Source organism: Acanthochromis polyacanthus, chromosome 22 (genome assembly GCF_021347895.1).
Source record: "Acanthochromis polyacanthus isolate Apoly-LR-REF ecotype Palm Island chromosome 22, KAUST_Apoly_ChrSc, whole genome shotgun sequence".
NCBI lineage: Eukaryota > Metazoa > Chordata > Actinopteri > Pomacentridae > Acanthochromis > Acanthochromis polyacanthus.
In genome coordinates, this window is record NC_067134.1 from 15,505,328 (window position 1) to 15,527,705 (window position 22,378).

General features: G+C 42.6%; 1 protein-coding gene across 6 annotated transcripts in view; it reads left to right on the top strand.

Annotated features, from left to right (window-relative positions):
* Positions 1-22,378, top strand: part of LOC110969955 (nck-associated protein 5) — a 154,727-nt gene that overhangs the window by 107,016 nt on the left and 25,333 nt on the right. For all 6 annotated transcript variants that reach the window (XM_051941879.1, XM_051941883.1, XM_051941878.1 and 3 more), the window contains 7 exons: positions 2,443-2,622; positions 4,696-4,764; positions 7,422-7,460; positions 7,629-7,748; positions 16,285-16,389; positions 17,454-17,642; positions 18,547-22,169. In XM_051941879.1, the coding sequence (XP_051797839.1) occupies positions 2,443-2,622; positions 4,696-4,764; positions 7,422-7,460; positions 7,629-7,748; positions 16,285-16,389; positions 17,454-17,642; positions 18,547-22,169 (4,325 nt within the window). The remainder of the gene's footprint in view (positions 1-2,442; positions 2,623-4,695; positions 4,765-7,421; positions 7,461-7,628; positions 7,749-16,284; positions 16,390-17,453; positions 17,643-18,546; positions 22,170-22,378) is intronic.

A 22,378-nucleotide genomic window follows, 5' to 3' on the forward strand; every position in this document is an offset into this window, starting at 1 on the left:
GCCATCCATCAGTACTGCTAACCTCAATTTTGTCCAGCACATTAACCATGGGTATCTTCAGGTTTGACAGTTATCTGTCAAAGCTCAGCTAGGGATGAAAAATTTATTGCATGTGCACCGTAATATATCACATTCTCTGTGCCATTTGAACAAAAGCTACCATTACTTCATTCTCAGTCACACTGTAGATTTGACCACAAGATATGACAATACCCATCATGCAAAAGACAGATTGTCTAATTTAATTGACACTTAAGAGATAAATAATTACTGTGTAGACGATTAATCTTGTAGTTTGGTTTTTATTAAAGTTGGCAGTTAAACTATTTAGAGCAGCAACCAATGACATTCTTCATTACTGATTTATCGCAGTTATTTTTTTGATTAATCATTTAGTTCACTGGTTCCTGATCTGAAAGTAGAGAAGTCCAAAGATGAATCGGAAGGGTTGCAAGATGATAAATTGGTCACGAAGGTGGAAAATTTCTGCCGGGGAAACTATTTAAGCTGTTATGTGGAGGAAGTAGCATTTTCATTCCCCAAATCCATCACCATATTCAAGCTCGTACAAGAAGACCAATGTTAAGCCGGAGTTAAAGCTTCTACATCTGTAAATACACAAGGGTCTGCTTAGATCTGCACAAATGTGTTCCCCATGGGTTTCCTGTAGCTCATCGCTCCGGCCATCGCCATCTTTGCAGTGCCAAACTTCTAGATAGTTAAAAGATAAGCAGGGAGATGGGCCATGCAAACGCCTTTAGGCCATGGACTGTCCTGTGATGACACCCACCTGTCACTCAAACAGCCATGACCTTAATCATTCATAGCTTGAAGCCTCAGTGCAATTTAGCCATGTGAGATATCAAAAAAGTCTCCCCTGTGTAATTGTCATGAATGGAGGAATTAGCTTTGAAGACCAAAATCATTTTTTGTAGCAGGTTGTAAACCTATTTATTTATGCTGTACAGTTGGGCATTTCATTATGGGGCTCTATGGGTACTGATGCATTTGCATTCAGCCTCAAATGGCCATTCGAGGAACTGCACCCTTCTCAACACCGCTGCTTGTGCAGTTGTAAGTATTTCTGTGCACAATGCATAGAGGCCAGTCTACAGGTATTGAACAGAATCCTCCAAGCAGATGCCAAGTGGACTAGAATGTTATATCCACTGTTGTACGTGTTTACGACCACAAGGAAGTATAATCCTGGTCTCAGGTTTAAAACTGGGCCACAAAACATCCAAAAACGCCCATCAAAATCTAACCAAACAATCACATCTATTCATATCTCGTCTTCAAGTTAGTATTAGTTACTCAAATAAGATAAGATATTTGAAAGAGACCATTAGTCTTGGGATAACTTTTTCCATGAGGAGTCAACAGCTGCAAAGGTTGGAAACATGATGTTAGGCAACTGGCTTTAACTAATCTTAAGTATTTTGAGAAGCACTGACTTTCTGTATCTTTAGCAGCATTCTAATTGAAACAAGAAAACCAGCCTTAGCTGACTGCTATGTACTCATAGACACATTCATCCCGTGACGACAGCCATAGCCATCGCTTTAGTGCATAAACTGTAAGTTTATTTTTAAAATGCTTGTTTTTTCAGTGCCAAACCTGAAGATATCCCACATGCAATGATAAAAAGAAAAGACAACTGAGAAGAAAAATGAGCAACTGTTTGGCTTTTTCACTTAAAGAATTGTTAATTATGACAGAACTGTTTGAAATGACTTCAAAGCTCCCTTTTGCTCATGTCACAAGTTCATGTTAAATAGATGTTCAGTCAGATAGTACGTAACTTAAGGCAGCAATCATGAAGAATCTCTTGACTGTTACAGAAATCTCATTGCATTTTCTTTTTGTAGTTTGGTATAACACGGATTGTGCCAAATTATTATCTAATTATTATCAGTCTGTAATTATCACAGATGTCAGGGAGGCAAAAAAGAAAAGAATTAACCAAAAAAAAAAAACCAGAAGAGATGGTTGGCAAGAGATTTAGAGAATTTGTCAAAGGCAGACAGAAAGAGACAGACAGTGAGGGCAAAGAGGGACGGTGTAGGATCCCCATAATACAGACAAGAGAGCCCTCAAGGTCACTGCCTCTCTTTGGAAAACAAGTGAAACATGATTAGGGATTAGGGGATGTTTTGGAGCTCTGTTGTCAAAGCTGCCTCGCTGTCTTCCCATCTGCCCATCTGATCCTCTCCCCTTTCTCTTTCTTCATCTTTCACTTTCTCCTTCCCTCTGAGTTCTGCCTTTCACGGCTCCTTACCCGTTTTTTCATCTTGCCCTGGAACATTTGTCATACCTCCTTTTGAATGCTTTCACCCCATCTGCTGTGGTTTTTGCTTGCCAAATTTCCCCGTCATTTTCGTCTCTATTATATTTTCCCTCCCAACCCCCCCCTCTAACCCCATCTCATTATCTATGCGTTAGGATAAACTCTCCGCGGAAGTGCAGAAGCAGCGTGATGGCCCTGAAGAAAACGGCTCCCTGCCGTCAACTCAAGCGGAGCTGGACCCTGGGCAGCCGCCGGATCCCGAACATGATGCCAGCCAAGCAGAAGAGGACAAAGACAAAACCAAGCTCCTTCTGGAGCGCCTCAAGGCCCTGGAGGTAACTGCTTCACCACCATCTTCTCTCTCTTTCTCTGTCTTTACTGCTGAGCTTCTCTTTGTCTCTCTGCCCACCTTCTTTCTGCTTTGTTCTCTTTCATTCCTGTCTCTTCATACTTGTGCACATCCTCACTTCTAGCCACCCTTGGCTATCCTTTGTGACCAGCTCGTCTGCCAGTTGTCAGAGTCCTTGCTCAGTTGTGTCTGAAAGCATGACAGCTCATCAAACTCTCCAGTCTTCTTCGTTTGGAGAGCAAAGTCATCCTATGAGAGTCGCCGCTGGGGCCTCAGGCTGTACTCCAGCTTTGGTTTGTTTTCCTCTGCGCTCAGGGATTTGAGCTTCACTCTGCCATGAGCCGCAAGCAACATCTGAAGCAGGAGCTAAACCACAGAGATCCATGCTGATTGTTTTTGTTGTTGTTGTTTTACTGAAGACCCCATCCTTTCAGATCTTCTTGGGCAATTAGAGGACTCACACTTAATCAAATTAGGCCTCCAGTCATACGGCTTCATTCCTGAGAGGTTCCATTGGTGTTGAGGTTGAAGGAATGCAATCCTTCACAGACAGGTTGATGATACGCACACATTGGTTCTTAACGAGTATTTCACACGTATACATTAAGAAAGATCATCCAAACGAGAAAGAAGAAAAGTGTTTGGTCATTGTTGCACGAAATGCTTTCAAAAATAGACCCTAATTACACCAAAGTGGCAGATAATTGCCTGTTGCTCCTCAGCGGAAAGTTATCTTTGGAGGCTGGCAGGAAGTGTGGTCAGCCTGCTGTGGTGATCCATCTGATGAAGCGCATTAGTTAAACATTACATTTTAAATGGCTTTATCAAAAGTTATCTGCCATTTTATTCCATTCCGCTGCGTGGGTGATGGATGCACCACCGGCTAAAGCAGCAAGAGCAGAAACACAGGCAATACATCACTGCTCCTCACTGTGCACAAACTCCACTGACACTAACTGCCCAGCTCTTATTTCTCCAGCTCTACTGATACTGCCCATTAGCTTGGCAGGCACACACTGCAGTCTATAGCTAGGGCTTAAATGAATGCACAGATTTGACGAAACGCGCGCCGATCATCTTACTTGAAGCGTGGTAAGGACATAAATGCAAATCAATTTACAGTAGTCGACGCAACTGTAGGGTTGATTTGAAGAACAGTGTCGTAAATGCGCCATTTGGTGCCCGCATCACTGAACAATAAAGCAGGTAACAAAGCAGCTCTTAAGTTGAATGTTGTAATGATGCACCAGTGTGTCAGATCGCACTTCAAATTGATGCTCGAGTTCGAAAGAAAGGGTTCCTGTGTAGGCGTCGTGCTGACTAAATCAACACATATTAAGTAGTCATGCTCTTCATTCGCTGTTGTGCAACAAAAGGGGGATTTCGTATTCTGTTAATGGCAGCCGTATGGTCCATCGGCAAGTTTTAATCAGAAATAATTTTTTACAAGTAAGATATGCAAGATCTCAAGAGATTTCCCTAGCTCCAAGATATGCCCTAAAAATAGAAATTACATTGACAAACCCACACATAAGACGCACAACCTTAATTACTTGAGCCATTCATTACATTTACACCATGCTCCAGGGTTCGAGGCTTTAATTACTCTGTGTTTCTTCCTCGATGGCACCGTTGGAATGTTTTGGGTTGTGATTATGTTTCCCATGTTTTCATCAAGGGATTGGTAGTCTCTAGTAAAGGGCAGAGGGTGAGAGAAGCAAAGAGGCTGACAGCTCCTAATATGCTGCCTGCCTTTGACAAATTGGAAACTCCCAGAGATCAATAGGGCGCCGCCTCATCGCTTGGCAAGTGGAGGAGATATTCTTATTAGGTCCAAACTCCAAATGGCTAGCTGCGGCCCCAAAGTTCAGCATCATAACTTCCATCCCCTTGACCTTTTTCTCAGTTGTGCTTGGTAATTTTGTTATTGGCCAACCCAGTTCAAAGTTGACATCTGACCTTTGAGAGGCCAGTCTCCTCTTCGCCGCAGCTCCACTTGATTTCTACTTCTGTCTCCGTCGTCGTTGTCAGATGTAACTAAAGTGTGTGTCCTTTGCAGGAGAAGAATTCGGCCTTGGCCCTAGAGAATGAGAGCCAGAGGGAACAGTATGAACGCTGTCTGGATGAGGTGAGTGCAGTCTGTCCTTATCTTGTCTCGTTTCGAGGGCTCCGAGGAACTAACCACATGTTTTACTTACCTTGAATAAAGTCTTTCTTTAATGTTTTTTTTTTTGGAAGGAGTAGAATAAATTTTCCTGCCAAGCTAAAGATTACATTTTTAATGAGGTTATCTTACATTTTGGCAATTCACTGCAGCCACAGCTTAAAAAAAACGGGTTGATTTGAGCAATAACTTTAGAAAACAGTGTCTCCTGTTTTTCAGCCAATACAATCTCTCACCTCTTACTTTAATCAAGAGGCCAAGCAACCAGAAGGCTTCTATTTTTTCATGCTTTTGGTGGTTCTTCTGTACAATTAAGGGGTTTTAGCCCTCTGAACCCCAAGCAGTTTCTGGGTGTTCTGTTTTTTTTCCTGTCACTCGACTCATTTTTCACTGTATTTTAAAATCCTGTGAACTGCACAACTACGGTTAGAAGATGTGATAACTCAAAACTGTCTTATGTGCAGTACGACACAGTGATAATACAGCAAATCATTAAAAAATGGGGAAAGAAAACTAGAAAATTATTTCATTATTTTTCAAAAAATTTGCAACAAAAAATGGAATGTCCGTGTACATTATTTTTGCAAATACACCAAGATATTACCCACATTGTCAATGAAAGGTGACTCTAAATACTCTATAGATGGTTCACAACTTAGATTTTTAATTTGTTTCTATACTTGTCTCTTATCTGCTCTGTGTAAACACAGCCTGCAGTTCAACCCAGTTCACATGAAAAGCCTCTGAATTGTGTATAATAACTATTGTGTGCCACTGAGTCAGAAATGACTAAAAGTTGCTCAGTGGAGTGCAGAATTTTCTTCTTTTTTTTAATAGAATCTGGTTCAGGCAAGCAATTTATTTTTGGGCCAGTTTTTAAAAAAAATGTCATGAAGAACGAAGTGATTCTGATAAAATCTCATGACTTTAAACTGAGATTTGTTTCCTGACAGAACCATGTGAGTAGTTCAAGGACTGTCAGAAAGTGGAAAATCTGATGACTTTAATAAATGGTGTCGTTTTGCCAATAAATCGTTTTAAGATAGCTTGACCTTCGAGCCCAATGCAAGGTTTTGAGGTTCAGAAGGTTAATGACTGAAGGTCTTTTAGTGATGCTTGTTTGGGAATAGAAATACAGGAGATGATTTATTTTTGGCTTTCCTGCTACTGCTAATAGCACTCAGCTGTGTACAAGTGGTCAAAACAGCTACTTGTTGTTGTGTGAATTTTGCAATCTAAACTCTGAGCTGTTAAATAGCCTTCACCTGACATGAACGGGTTTCTCTGAAGCAATACTTCAGATAACAACGGCACTTGTGTGCCCTCTGGTTATTTGTGAGAGCTTGATAAGTGCTGTTTAGGGAGCCATGTGAGGGAGAGGAACCAGCCTGGCTCTGGGCTGTATGAGCTCTCTGAATCACACCAGGATGGAGGCAGGGGAGGCACTGCTGTGGGGAAGTTTGTCCAGCAGGGACAAGTTGCCCCATTTGTCCTGAAACCAACAGGCTCTGGGAAAGAGCAGATGTGCTACGGGGCGGGACAGACTGGTGAGAGAAGACAGGGCGTGAAAGAAGAAAGGATAGGGAGAGCGTGAGGAAGAAGATCGAAAGAGACTGATAAAAATGTAGGGTGAGTTGTATGCTCTGTGGACAGCATTTGGGGTAAACTCAGTCCTCGTCTCCTTTCTGCTTCCCTGCCTTCACTAAGATGGCTCAACTGGGCTTTGTTGTGTTTATTTGTCAACTGTTTTCCTATGTGGGTGACTTTTTGTGGAGGGAAGGCTTGGCAATAATCCTGTTTTAATGATGGAGGCTGTGTGCGCCCCTCTAACTACTGCGACCTGAAGCTTGCTCTGTAACAGAAGGGATGATTATTTTTTTATATCAGACCAGCTGCCTGTCTAAATGTTAGTGTGTGGGCAAGCTCATTTGTAGTTTAATTATTTGTATCCAAGTCATACAGTGTCTGCAATCAAGTTGAGATCCTCTGTCAGAGATCATTAACTCAGGTTTGTTTGACCGTCTGGCTTTCTCTTCTTTCTTTCTTTTTTTCCACAAGAGGCAGATCTGTAAGTTGCGGTTCCAGAAGCAGGGCTCATTTCACCATATTTACCCCTGTCTGTCCTCATTCAATAAATGAGAGCGAGCGCACTCAAAGGAGCCAATGTGGCTTCACACGGTATTAATGAGCAATCAATGGGCGGTAATCGGAGCTGCTTCTCCACTGGCGTTGCGGTCTGAAGCACAGGCGGGTGTGAGCCGCTTGGAGACCGAAGCCCAGGCACAACAGCACTTAAGCCGGGCATACCTCTGCTCCCGCGTCCGCCTGCTGCTGTCAATACCACCATTAGGAAGTGAGAGTTAAACATTACGGGAGAGTGTGTAAACCAGGCACACACACGCCCGACACCAGAAGAAAAACCTGCGATATATTGTGCCGCTGTGCTCACTTTAGCTTATAATAATTCATCTTAAATTGGCTGACGAGTGCAAATGCTGCAAAAGTGCAGTGTTGGCAGTGCAAATGCAGTCTGTGGAGGCCAGTGAGGGTCAGAGGAGGTCAAAAGTTGTTGCAAAGCAGCCAAAATTCATTCACTTTCTTTATCTTTCTGTCTCTTTCAGGTTGCCAATCAAGTCGTGCAGGCGCTTCTCACCCAAAAGGTTTGTCTCCTATTTCTATATTCCTATTCTGCTGCTTTTTCTCAGGTCACAATTAATAGCTTCTGTAACTAATCTGCATCTTTTATTGTTCTTTTCTTTTTGTGCTATAGAGTGAACATTATTTATGCTAGATGCATGTTTTGATATGCTCTCTTTCTATGTTCTCAGGATCTGAGAGAGGAATGTCTGAAGCTGCGAACCAGGGTTTTTGACCTCGAGCAGCAGAATCGGGCGCTGAGTATTTTGTTCCAGCAGAGGATCAAGCCTGCCTCGGATCTGCTTCTCCAGGTATGCTGATCTCCTAAAAACACACGCCGACGTTGACACCTTTGAGCTGCGACTTGCATTAACCCTTTGAACCCTGCTAGCGAGTTTGAAAGGCATGTTATCTTTTACAAACCGCCAAAATTAGGCCGTTTGTCAAAGCAAGAAACTGTAAAAACCGAAAGAATTGTCAGCAGCCTGTCGAATACTCATCAGTGACATGCGGAAAACTTGAGTAAATTTAAGCTTAAATTGTGATATTTCATCAAAATCACTTAATTTTGCATGCACTCTTTGAAGGGGAACTTCGTTTTTTTTTTTTTTTAACCTGGGGTCTGTTTTCATATGTCATTTCATACATGTGAGTGATGGAGAAATTAATTGTCTACATAGCTCCAGTATTTAGCCAGGCAGGCAGCTTAGCAGCTCAGCTAGTGAAAACTATGGGGCAACTTGCCCCCCCGCGTCAAAGTCCGCCCTAACGTGCTTTTTTTTCCCCCCACACTGACCGGCTCGGATAGTCTCAACGAGTGTCCCACAACATACTAGAGATGAGAAGTGAACGAAAACCTCCACATTACTGGGCGATCGGTATTTGTTGTGGTCTGTATCCAAATCTCAGGATGCTAGAAAGCAAATCTCGTTCCGAAATCGCACAATAGCTCGCGCCAAAACACCAGTGTTGGCGCGAGCTATCGCGCGATTTTGGAACGAGATTTGATTTCTAGCGTCCTGAGATTTGGATACAGACCACAACAAATAGCGATGTGTCCCACAACATCTCTCGTATGTTGTGGGGAGCCTGTCCTCAAACCAAAAACGACCACATAGGTCGTCTGTACACGCCCGTATTACGACCCAGTGTTACGTTTTGACTATGCGACCTCTGGCGGTTGAGTAAATATCGACACTCTGGAGTCGCAGGTGAAACGTCATCATGAACAAACTTTTATCTAACACTATCCCTGTCCCTATCCCTAACCCTAACCTTAACCATAACCCTAAAAACGTGTTGGGAAAGTGAGAAAAAAGCCGTTTTGCGACGGAAAAGCCGTTTCGCGAATTAAATCCCGTAATGCGTTCGTTTTCCCCGTAGGGGCCCAAACGTTCATACGACCGCATAGGTCGTATTCCGGTGCACGGTGCAAACGACCGATGCGGTCGTATGAATTGGAGGACAGGTTGGTTGTGGGACACTCGTTGAGACTATCCGAGCCGGTCAGTGTGGGGAAAAAAGCACGTTAGGGCTCCTCACGTAGCGATGTAGCGACATACACGTTCTGCAACCTTACTGGCGCAACAGAGGTAGTACGTCATTGTCGAGTTGCTGTTTCAAAACGACAATAAAAAGCAAAGCGAAAGGCGTGCTTTTTAGTTGTTCCTCCATGTGGTCGGGGAAAAGAAACGCTGCGGCAAATGGATTGTGATCCTGCTACAATTCCACCGCTGTGGACTTATCAAGACTTATCCGTTGGAAATGATACGAGAACAGTTAAATTGTGGGGGTGTTTCCAAGTCCCGTCAATTCCAGTCGCCTGCTACACATTTAGGTCATGCGATTCAGTATCCGTACATAACGTACACATGCATAACACACACCTGTGCTCAACGCAAGGTCATTTTGTTTGTGGGTACATCTATATGAAATGGCCACATTAGGTGTTGCCGCAATTTCTGCCGCACATTTTTTCAAGATTTCAGCCGTTGGAAATGATACAACAACTGAGCATCTTGGAGTACTACACTCTGAGTACTTCTCTTGTCTAGTATGCATAGGCAATATTTCTTTCACCAGGATTGGTAACATTTCTACATGCTTGGAAAAATATTACACATGTTGATCCAGTTTTATCGTTCTTTTTAAAAATATTCTGTCATAATACCTGTGTCATACTGCACAAAATACATTTTTAAGCTCTCTCTAATTCTAGCCAGGGTTCTGCTGTTTCCATAGAGGAGCAGGATTTTATACTGCAGTGAAAAATGAGCCCACAGTCAGTAGAAATGTAACAGAAGCAAAGAAATAAACACACCCAGATACATAATGGAGATCAGAGGGTTAATTGCTGACCATATTTATTGGATAAAATGGAAACTAGCAGAATTTCTGTACATGAAAGCAGATTGAAATTTAGTTGGACATGAAGGCAGAGCAGCTCAGAAGGAAATGTCCAAACAACTGGGCGTGTTTGTCATTGGCTACCTCACCTTTCTGCATCTTTAGCTTACTTATGTTTTGATGTAGAGAAACCAGCGTGATAATACCGCCCACGAACTGCAACCTCCTACTAACCTTCTCCAATTTTCCCAGCCACATTCATAAAAGAAATATGTGTAGTTACAAACAAACAAACAGAAAAAAGAAATAGCTTCTCTGGATGCAGAACTAATAAATAACCTACTGCTGACCCAACTCTTTGTGGGTTTTTTTTTTCCTTGTACAGTCTTACTTGCCTTCCCTGCACAGATTCGTTTTCTAAAGGAAGAAACAGCTCCTTCAGTAAACGACACAGAGTTGTTTTTCCTCAAACTGCTCTAGGGTCTGAACCAGACACAGAGGCTGCACAGCAATTGTAAATACTTTGATTTAGAATGAACAACCTTCCTATTTTTTTTCTTACATCAATCTGTATCAATTCCTTCCCCTCTTCAGAAGCAGCTTTTGCTGAGCGTTTCTGTTTTGAAGCGAACATAAAGAAAATATTGGCCTGGAAGCGCAGATGGCTTGTTTTGGTTGGTGTATCTCACACTGTGGTTCAATCTCATGTTTTAATGTTCTTATATTTATGGTTTCAAATCGTAGATTCGCTTATGCACCTAAGACTCCCTGCTGAACTAAGATCTGAGTAAAATTAAGTAGGAAAGGCAGATACAAGCTGAAAAAATCCCCCCCAAATCTGAATGTCCTTCCAAAGCTAATACCACCCATCTAATCAAAATATTACAATAATGCAATAACTTCATGCAGTGCTGTCATCAGCTACACGAAGCAAGAATTTCACATTCGACAAAGCTTTGAACCTGCAATCATGTAGTCTCTCCTCTGTAAGCATCACAGAAAACACCACTGTGCTATTATTCTCCCACAAACCCTCCATTCTGTCAGCTGGAGGAGCTGAAAATTGCCTCATTTCATCTTTTTTTTGGTCGCTCGGAAAACACCGATTTGCTGAAAAGTGTCCGTATGTGCATTCCAGCGAGGTCTTTAAGGTGTAATTACGAGGGAGACGGACCAGTATGCTTTACCCATCTATTGTCAACAGTAATGTGGTATTGCGGGGCAATAAGGTCAGCTTGGGAAGTTGGATTTCACATAATTGTGCAAATTGCCGCGGGGCTCTCTGCCGTCGATATGAAAATAGGAAGCTGCCAAAAAGAAAAGCGATGGCGAAGGAGCCGTCGGTCCACCCAGGCAAGAGGAGTAGGGAGAAAGAGATGAGGATGAAAAGAATAAGGGGTCGATAAGAAAAGGAAGGACAGGAGGGTGAGAATGGAGAGAGATGAGATAGTGGGGAATCGTGAGGCAACGAGGAGGTAGAAGTGAAAAAGTAAGAGTGGAATAGGAAGCAGCGTAAATGGAGGAAGGGAAAGAAAGAGGGAAGACGAAATAATACGGCCGTGGGTGTGCTGTATAGCTTCTTGTCAGTTTCTGGCTACTTTCAGTGCCATTATTGGACAGGCAGGAACACTGTTAAGTGAAACTGCAATATAAAAAGGCTTGGAGAGGGATATTGATGATACTACTGTGGGGACCAAGAGGCGCAATCTAGCTGAAGATGTGAATTAAGGCACTCAGAAATATGATAGAGTTGTATCACGTTGGCATACAGCCGAGACGGTTTTTTTTTTTCTTCTTTCCAATGTGATTCAGCTGAAAAGAAACTAATGGAGGGCTGAGATTATCTATCAGTTGGTAATGTATGTGCGCAAGACGGGTCAAAAGGAAATAAATCACTTAATGTGCGTGTGTCACAGACAAGAGTGTGCGAGCAGAGATAGTGGATTTGGTGTCGACTCGAGCTCTGTGTGCGCACCTTGTGACATATCTTCACCACGGGGATGCAAAAATTAGTTGCAGCCTTTAGACGTGAAGGTCCCCCCCCCCCCCCTCCTCCTCCAGTCACTGCTCATTATTTAATAATGACATTTTCACCATCAAGCGGATGATTCAATATGAGAATTAATCAGAATGTGATCACGCTGCTCCGGATGTTCTGCGCGTCCATTATGAGATTTCCAGTCATGTGTGGGAGAGCTGTGAAAAACAGCTATATTTATCCTCGTCACAAAGAACGGCAACTTCCTACAGAAGATTTATCTGTCTATCTGTCTGCGCTTGAAGCCTGGAAACAAGGGGAAAGAGCTGTCTGATCAAAGGCAGTAAAATCCACGTACCTGCACCTCCGAAATTCTCTAATACATGTGTTAAATCTTTGTTTACTGTATGTAATCCTCACTAAAATGCTAAACTAACACATTTGACCACATGTACAGTTTGTTTGGGTCTGTTGTTCATGGTCTGAGGTAGCATGAAATGACAAAATAAAATAAATGGTAAAATCTGGCAGCAAGGGAAAACCGATTTCAAACAATAGCAGAATACAGTAATGTTCAAAAACTGTGAAAATGACTTAAAATATCGGTCAAAGAATAATATTTTTAGCTAAATTAAATATAGTAAAACTGTGTAATTTATGATCACATCTAAAAGAACTACGACAGACTTTTTTATCCATAATTTTTCTCTCAAATAATGAAATATCTGTAAAATAGCAGTACTTGTAGACTATTTAAATTCAGTAAGACTATGATTTTATGGTCACACATAGTAAAAGAACAAATACAGATTTTTCTTTTTCTTTCTCCGTCATTTTGTAAATTGACCTTTTCGTAACCGGATTTTATTTAAATTTTGACAAAATAATTACATTTGCTGCCAATTTAAATACTATTAACCCCTTGATGTCTGAATTTATTTAGAATTAAATTAAAAAACTGTTTTGTGTGTTTTGCTTTCCAGCGGATGCTAAAATAAGTAGAGAATGTTTATCTATTTCACATAAAACATAGATATATAATACTAACAGATGTATAATAATTAGGTCCCACTCCAACTGGTTCTACGAGAAACCAGTGCTTGCAAAAGGTTCCGGGGTACGTATTGAATATGCACAAACCGGAATTGGGGGAATGGATACACTATCTCGACTGCAGTCTGAATGAAAGTGGTGTGTTGCATGACAAAAGGTGTCAAGGGGTTAAAGATGGTTTAAGTTTCTGGTCAAGCATTGTAAAACAATGAGATATCATTTGTTAAAATTCAAATTTTTTTATGTAATTTTTTAAAATCAATTACAATTTTCCTTCTAACATCTAAATCTGAGATATTCACTCAGTCACATGACTTTTTAAAAACATGTCTCCATGTGATCCTACAGGTTTACCTCTTCAAGGTACTATTAGCCTTTCAAGTCAAACAAGATGATAGATTTGGAGGAGACACTATTCATTTCTTAATGGCACTGCTCAATAAGTATTAACATATTTATCTTGTCATCGAGCCGTTTAAGGAACTGCAGCTGTTCTGTCAGCAAAATTAACAAAGCAAACAACCAATTCTGCACTACAATTAGGCTTTGTATTCATTTAGCTAAACCAATGCAGCAAAAATTCAATTGAAGACGTGAAAGAAACTCGACTGAGTTTTCATTTCTTCTCTCTCCTGGAGCCTCAAGCAAAGGGAGACTTAATCACCCATATGAGTGTACAGTTTCCCATTTAGCTCTGGACCTTTTGCTTATCAGTAATTAAATGTTCCTCAGTTCCCTGCGGGCGTCTCCAGTTCCTCTGATAAAGAACCGTAATGCTTTTGATAGGAACTGCACCAGATGTGCACCTTCACTGCCTTCGGCTGAACTCCTTAAAAATGCCACTTATTTATTTCAGAAAAATCTGGCATTAACTTTAAACAACTGGGTTTATTTTCTCAAACCATGCACCCACAGGTTTGCAGAGCCGGCCACTCATGCTGCTCATCACCTATGACAGGAAAGCGGCAATTAAGTCGCCCATTACTGGGACAAATGTTTGGCTCTCCTGAGCTATCTCCCAGCCTCAGGACACGGCGTGAATGCTATGACCTCATTTTAAACGGTAGACTGAAACACGTGCCCGAATGCAAAAAGATTACCAATATTGTGCAGCGGTATATGAATTGAAATGGCAAAATGTGGAGCTTTAAAAGTATTGAATGACGGTTCATAACAAAGCCCCATGCAGCTCATCTTTTTCTATCACAGCTGAGCCTTTGTTTAGCCGGCTAGAGCTTTAGGAAAAGCCTTTTGTGATGAGTCGGACGTATAGATCAGGTGATGCAGGTGAGCATCACGTGCACGAGTGGGTGTATGAACTCAGATGTGTGCAGGCCTTATTTTTTCCTCTCTCTCGCATGACTGCTGGTGTGCGTATGTGTGGGTGTACTGCTGTCCGCTTCAGCCGATGTGTTTTTGACAGCGGGTGCCAATACTGATGTATTTGTTTGGAAGCTGCCTGTTGCTGCTATTCCAGGCTGATATTCATTATCTTGAAATATGACCACTGTCAAGGCAAAAACAACAAGGAACAAAAGCAAAGAAGCCTGTCTTTTTCTTCACAGTGTCTCACAAAAGTTTGGCTCTCATAATTAATTGAATCATTCCAGACTAATAGTTAATAAAAGGCCACTATTTGCATGATGTATTCCCCTTTTGCCTGCGTTAATGGGATTCTAGCAATTAACATTTTTGACTTTGATCTTGGCCTTGACCCTTCCAAAAGTTCAAGAAGCGTGGCAGCCGGCCTTGTCATCTGCCGTTTCCTTCAACTATCTTTCTCCTCATGACCCTGTGACACTATTGACTGAATCCTTGATGAGGATGCTGAGGAGGTGAAATGCAGCACCCTGTGATAAGATCAGAGCCTCCCGTGACACCTCAGCCACTCCCATCCTGTGTGGAGCAGCAGCACAGAGGGTCCAGGGATGCGGCATGAAAGCTGCATGAATTTAAATCCCTTCAAAACGAGGATAAGAAGCCATATGGCGCTTTAAGCCTGAAATCATACCGTTGCATCTTAATTTTAAAGAGTTCTGCCTCAACAGTTCACTGTATAGAACAGGTATTTTTGAAGGTGAAAAAGTTTAGTCCTGAGAAATCCTCTCTACAGTTTAAGTGTCTTTGAAGTTGTCCGACTTATAAATCTTGGGGTTTTTTGAATAAATCCTCAAAATATTAAAGAATACAGTCCTGTGCTGGGGGAAAAAAGTGAGCATCGACCTGTTTCCATGGCACCATTACCACCAACAAGACGACTTATTCACAAGCTTATACAAAATGAATTGTTTCTTTTGGATGTTTTGCTAAAACTCAGAGAGAAAACGTAGGATGGTTGTGTTTTGGCCGCAGGATGCAGGCTGTTTGTTCTGAAGAGACAAAAGAAGCGATGAAGTTTTAGTATCATTAGGAGACGGCTTCTTTCATTCTTCTGTTTTTGTTTTTTTTGTTTTTTTGTTCAGAGGTGGCCTTTCACAGCACCATAAAAGTCAATATATAATGTCTGTGGAGCTTTATGGAAACAGACAATATTGAAAATAAATGTAGCTGTGTTTATTTTTAAACGTTCATGGCATCGAACGGAAGATTCCCGCACTTGATTTTTCGAAGCTCGGTTTCCATTTGCTGAAGGTGACTTTTATAACATGCAATTTACTCGACGGATATTTTTCTCCAGCAGGTGCAAGGCATGAGAATTGCCTTTTACTTTACATGATGGCAAGAAAAAAGAAAGGAGATTGAAATATAGCAGAGCACAGAAGTGTATTCTTGTGTCTATACATATACTCCCCGAGTGAGCATTAGTTTTTACCCTTGGCTGGAATTGCAGCATAAGATCAAGTGTTTTGTTCCTGTATATTTTCCAGTTTAAGTTAATTTGAGCACAGGGAATCCAGCGTAATTAAGTTCTGAGATTAATATGTGGAAATGTATTTGCTTTTGTATCCTTCCCTCTAAAGCATAAGAATTAAATAACAGAAGAGACTGCAGACTAGCGTATGAATTTAAAAAAAAAAAAAAAATTCAAAGGAATCCCTTACTCCCTGATGCAATTATTTCCTATTCACATTAGGGTTTTTTTTTTTCCGGCCGATGACATTAATGACTTTGAAGGAGAAGTATGAATGAGGGCTCTGTGTGGTACAAGTGGAGGAAACCTGATGGGTAAAAGATGCTCTGCCTCAGCTTTACAGTACAGCTGTTTGAGATTTTGGAAAACAGATTCACAGTTATTCTGCCTGGTGCCATTTTTACACTTGGAGCGCATTTATCATTCACGGAACAGAACGGTTCAGATGGAAAAAATTTGAATGCAAGGTTGGAGACGCTGCAAGTAGAGACTATGCTGTGTATCGCGCAAAGTATTGATAAAAATCAATGTGCTGTTGTGCCGTCTCAGATCCTACAGCCAGGCCTGTTTTAATTAAGTCGAAATTCACCGTGGCGTGTCCTCGCTTTCTGACTTTCAGAAACTCCACTCTCGGATCATGGATCTGTCTGCGGCAGATTTGCTCCTGGAGCCAGAGAGAAGCAAGGCTTTCCTGCTTTCCAGGAATACCGACTCCCCGTCGAATGTAAGCATAATGGGAAACCTGCAGAAGGCAGTGTGTTTTGTGCATTTAATCCATCCAAGTACTGTCGCATAACTGCAGCCCGCCCCGCCCTCCTCAAGAAATCATTGCAAGATATTAAAATACAGACCTAACAAGCTGAAGCCATGACCCCTCCTGTGCTCTCAGCAGGAAGAGCTGGCAGTATCACTTGGCACGAAGAGGAATAAATCCTTGTCATATTACCAGAAAACCATCGATTGAGACTCGTCATCAGTAACAATGACTCCATAGGACACTGTGGTACATTAGTCATCTTATGTATTATGCATTAAGGCCTGAAAATGAGTTTGCTCCATTCTTTTACCCCTATACCCCTCTGAGAATGCCACCCAATAAACTCTAGTGTGTGCTATCGGCGCATAAGAAGAAGGAGTAAATGGAATAATAATAGCCACGGAGTGAATTACAAATTATCTTATCTAAATGTGCAAACGGACCACATATCTTTAAATAGGCTGTGTTAAGTGATACACACAAGTGGCATTTATATGAGATTAGTTGGAAAAATCTTTGACATGACTGTATCCTGTTTCTTATCTTCCCTACTTGGACCTTTTTCTAAAAGAACTCATTTCCACCGTCAGGTTCGCTGCAGCGTGATGCTAATTGGATAAACATCTGCCTTGCTGCGGTGCTTGCACATGGAAATTTGATTGATATTTTTTCTAAGTTTGCAAAGCGCAGCAGCTTAGCAATTTAGTTGACTTTTCCACAGTGTCTGATTGGTCTGTCAAGTGTCTGCTAAATATCTTTCATCACAAAATTAGCAGCGAGATCGCAATTAGACATGCAACACTTCGCAGCAGCTTCCATGCCAAACACTCCTGATGCGTAGCTGCAGGAAAGTTTAAGTTGGAAAAAGCTACATTTAGATTTTACCTAAGAACAGAATGACACTGATTTAACTTCCTGACAGTACTAATTGTTGACTGCATAAATAACGTGATTCTTTCCTCAGAAACCCATCCACAGCAGTATAAATGACAAGTTACTCCACTGTAACATTTCTTTTCTCCATTCAACAGGAGGTTCAGTTGAATGGAAAGGCCAGTCTCCCTGTAGCAAAGTGTCTGAGCCAGCTGAGTCTGACGGTGCCAGCACCTGTATACCCTCGCAGCAGCTGTAGCAGTAGTGAGTTGTCCCTGTCAAGTGCATGCAGTGAATTCTCCAGCGGCTCATACACCTGGAATGATGGACGCTCCTGTGGGAAAATGGTAAACCTCGCCTTTCGATAAACCATAACAAATGGTAGCTCATCAAAGAGCACCTAAGGCTTTTATTTTATTTTTGTTGAGACCTTAATTAATCCCTTATCTTCCTGTAAGAGTTTCCTGATTGCATCTCTAAATGAATGTAAATGCCTTTTATAGTATTCAGAAAGATATATTTAGATCGAACACAACTCGATCAGAGCCAGAGACAGTAAAAACAGAAATAGCCATCAGATTTTCAACTTTTAAACAGTCCTATCGAAGCTTTAAAGGGTAATGGTCAATCAAAAATACTTCCATTCACATTAATTTATTCAAATTCTATGCATCTTATTTGACAACTCTGCATAAAATACACCATTTCTCCAAACAGTTGTGCAATTCCCAGTGCAACTGTAAAGCTATCCCTTACTCTAACAGTCAGGAAGCAAATTTCAGGGACTTTTCAGCTGAACTGGGGCGAAACTACAAGCTGTGTTCACACAGAGCTGATGGGAGACAAATATGGAAACAATAAAAAAAGAAATCTAAGTAGGTAAATATCTATAGTGTGTATAGAGTCACCACTTTTCCCTCCAACAGTTAACTGCTGTAGGCACTTGAAAAAATGCTGTACATGTTGATGCCAGATTTCATCAGTTTGTTATATAATATAATATTATAATTTTGTTATATGACACAGAAGACAGTTCTCTCTACTTCTACTCAAGGTTGTGCTGTTTTCATAGAGGCACAGGACTTTACATTGCAGTGAAAAAAAATAAGCCTCAAAGTGTGATAGGCGCAAAAAATACCTGGAAAATCACTGAGGTTCAGAGGGTCAAAAATAGCATCTATTTAAAATATGTGCGCTCATAATTTTGTAAAATCGAGATTGACAATTTTTGTCCGTCTTTTCTTCCTGTAGTCATCGCTGACCTGGGAGAAGAGGCTGAGTTTGGGTTCATCAGCCCCGAGTAATATCTGTGCGCCCCCAGAAGAGCAGCAGCCCACAAGACGTAAGGAGAGCCACATACTGGAGGGACTGAGGAAGCTCCAGAGGAGGAAACACAGGAGCTCTTCTTGTTCGTCCAAGGTCTCCAAGTCAGGCTACAAAGATTGTATGAACTCCAATGAGGGCATCTACTCCCTGGGTATCAAGAACAGCAGTAAGGGAGTCTCCAAGCCGATGCATGTCAGCAGAACTTCAGCTGCACGGGGCAAGCAGTTCTCTTATGATTCCGATGATGCAGATGATGAATTGGCACAGTCCAGTTGCAGAGATAACATCCCCACCAAGGACAGTTGGTTTCACTGTAAGAAACTCTCCCACAGCATCTCAGACAGTTTGTGTAGCTGGGAGGGGACACCGGAGAGTGGAGGTGGAGATGATGGTACCTCGGCTCCTGTAGCTACAAAACCGTCTTCTGGCTATGACTCAAAAGAACGTCCTGAGAAGCTCATGAGTTTCATTAACAGTTTTCTCCCTGAGGGAGGGCGGCCATCAGCTTTTACTAAACCATCCAAGCTGCACTTCAACCCTCCTGACCCAGAAGGTCCCAATCACCTATCTGATGCGGATGATCCAGAGGAACTGAACTCTGAGTCTAGTGACATCCGAATATCAGCCTTTAGTCAGCTGCCAGAGCAAGCAGAGAGGGACTCCAAGAGGCTGTCAAGGGATGCTGCCAAACTGCTCACACAACAGTGCTTGCGGAGAGACCAGGGACGCACCCAGTCTGCAGATGGAAGGCCCAGACCTTTCAGTCTAATAAAGGAGCCCAAAGGAACCAAGTGCACCCAATCTGAGGAGAGCATACTGGCGATATTTGATGCAGAAGGAGAGCCGATTGAACTTTGTGCTCAGAAGCTTGCAGAAGGTGCTGGGCCTCGAAAGGTCATTCAAAGTAGAAAAGTAGTTCCTGATTACACCGAACTGGTGCCCCACGAAAGACCAACAAGGCAAAAGTCTGCAAATGCAAGAAACTACACTGTTCTTGAATCTCCAGAGAAGCCCTCTGAATATCAGATTAGGACCAGCAAAGCAAGCAGTAGCAGGGAGGGAAGTGCAGAGAGGCTGTCAATGCAATTGACTCCACAAAGAAAACTAATCAAACCACCAACCAACCGAGCTAATAAAGGCCATTCCATCCCTCCCATGAATGATTCTGCAGGTTCTAAGTCTAATGGTTCAAAGATACCTGGCCGTAATAAACCTTCAGGATCCCCGCTAAGATTATCAAAGGGCTCCAACACAGAACCAAGTAACAGTGGAAACTCAGGGCCCTCTGGTCAGGAGAAATCCCCCTCATCTCCTACAGTCAAAATGTCCAGATTCATCAAAACACAAGGAAGCTGTTCACAGAGCCCAAAGGCAGTAAACTCTAAGCTCCCCAGCAGGCCCGAATGGAGTAAGGGTTCCTCGTCCAGTTCCCCTCACCTCTCAAGGAGGCACCTGGAGTATGCTGACAATGGTGAACAGCCAACCAGAGACAAACACTGTGAAACCAGCAAAAATAAACTCAGGTCCCCCTCTCCTCCCCCTCCCCCAGGCCGCACCACCTCCTTACTGATCAGACCAAATTACGAAGGGTCGCCTCAAGCACATAAAACAGGGGTGGCTCACCCATCCACACCAACCACTGTGAGGGGCCCTCCCCCAAGTTACCACACCTCACTTCTACCAAATATGCAAAGTACACTACCCATCAAGGATAAAGACTGTTTAGACTTAGATGCAGGCTATGGGACTGCACTTGCACCTCAGAAACTGGTCGACAAAACCAGTCAGCACCTTCAAAAGTCCCCTGCCATGACTCAGACACCTTCTAAAGGCACTTCCAAGCGGATGACCACAAAAGACTACCTCCCTTCTGCAAACTCAGGGTGTGCTCGAGAACCTGAAAATGCACCTAAAAACTCAAAGAATGTCCCTCCTCCCTACAGTGCCCTCAAAGGGTCCTCACTTCAGAACTCATTTGCAAATAAGAGGGGATCTGCTCATGAAAATGTCCATCAGTCGGTGCAGAAGACCTCTATTAGTTTACCTATATCGCTTCAGGACACCCATCAAGGTCAGGCAGAGCCACAAACTGATAAAGCTGTCATCAGCCCGCCTAGCTCAGTCGTTATGTCCCCTAACCCAGTGGAAAAAACCTCAAAGACTCGCATCCCAATGGGGTTTAAAGCATTTTTAAAATCTCCCCCTAGCCATAAAAGTAGTCCCTCTGTACCAGGTAAACAAGAAAAAGATCATATCAACTCAGTCTCCAAGGAGACTGTCACTTCAAATGCTTCTACCCAGTGTGACAGCTTGCAGTCGGTGTACACTACTGATTCATCCAAGATGTCTGCTAAAGAGGGGACAGGTGAAGGCCAGTGTAGGTTACTGGAGGATGAATTGGACGTTTCGGTGCTGCCAGAGGAGGGAGAGGCTTGCAATAAGGGGAAAAGGAGTAGTCAACTTTTTGGTAGATCCATATCTGTTACCACCAAACCTCATCTGAAGCCGGCCTTGGGGATGAATGGGGCCAAAGCCCGTAGCCAGAGTTTCAGCACCAACTATATTGAGAAACCCAACATCAATGTTCTAGATGGACCGGGAAAAATCAGAACTCAGATCATCACCAACTCGGGTGAGAGGGGGAACTCTCTGACAAGGCAGAGTTCTTTGGAGGCGCCTAGTGTTTTAGTCGAGAGTCCAGTCCATTCACCTAGGACTAGGCTTAGCCATTATGGAGGCATGACTGGGTCAAATAGTCACAGCATTCTCCCTGAGAGGACTTTTAAATCAGACCCCAAAGGTGAGGGGTCACAGGGGACAGTGAAGGGGGAGGCAGTCACCTCACCCTCTTCCCAAAAAGTGGTCCGTAGCTTACCCATGAGTGATCGGATTGGTTTAAACAACATCCGTAAGCCAGCAAAAGTCGCCTCTCATCCACAGTTTCAGCCTCCCTCCTCTTGTGTCTATAGCGTGGAGAACCCAGTGAGGGAGACTGAAGGCATAGCAACCACCCCCACTGAGCCAGACTTTAGCAGGGAAGTCATAACCCAGACGGATTCCCCAAACAAATCTGCAGATACGGAGGAGAAAAAAGCCAGCCCAACATGCTGTACAATTGAAGAAAAAGTCATGATGGGAATTCAGGAAAATGTGCAGAAATGTCAAGAACAAGAGAAGGTTGCTGCCACCGAGGCCAAACAGAAAACGGGCCCCTCACTGGCGAATTGGTTCGGCCTCCGTAAGAGCAAACTTCCAGCTCTGAGTGGTAAAAAAGCTGACTCCCCCAAGGGAAAAGAGGAGAAGAAAGAGTTGAAGATCGGATCTGTGCTTGGAGGCAAACAGATGAAGTCTGACAAAAAGAAGGAGAAGAAGAAAAATGATAACCAGCAGAAAGACAGTCAGGAGGTGCAGAGTCTGTCTGAGATGAACAACAAGCTGAGCTCCATTATGGACCACTGCAACAATCAGATGGGTCAGATTGCCAGTCAGATCCAGTGTACAACAGCTTTTATTGGCAAAGACCAGTTCGTGAAAGAGCTTCTTGGCAGGTGGGTAAAGCAAAAACTTCAATCAAGTATGAATTATCTGTAATTGATCGGATGCTATGTTGATTACTTCCTGATGCCGTCTTTTTGTCAAGTGAGTCGACACTTTAAAGCAAATTGGTTGCTCTGTTTAATTAAACATGAGCCATCGCTGCATTACGCTTGCATGTTCACACAAACTGATGAATAAACAGCACAAACAGCAGCTGTCT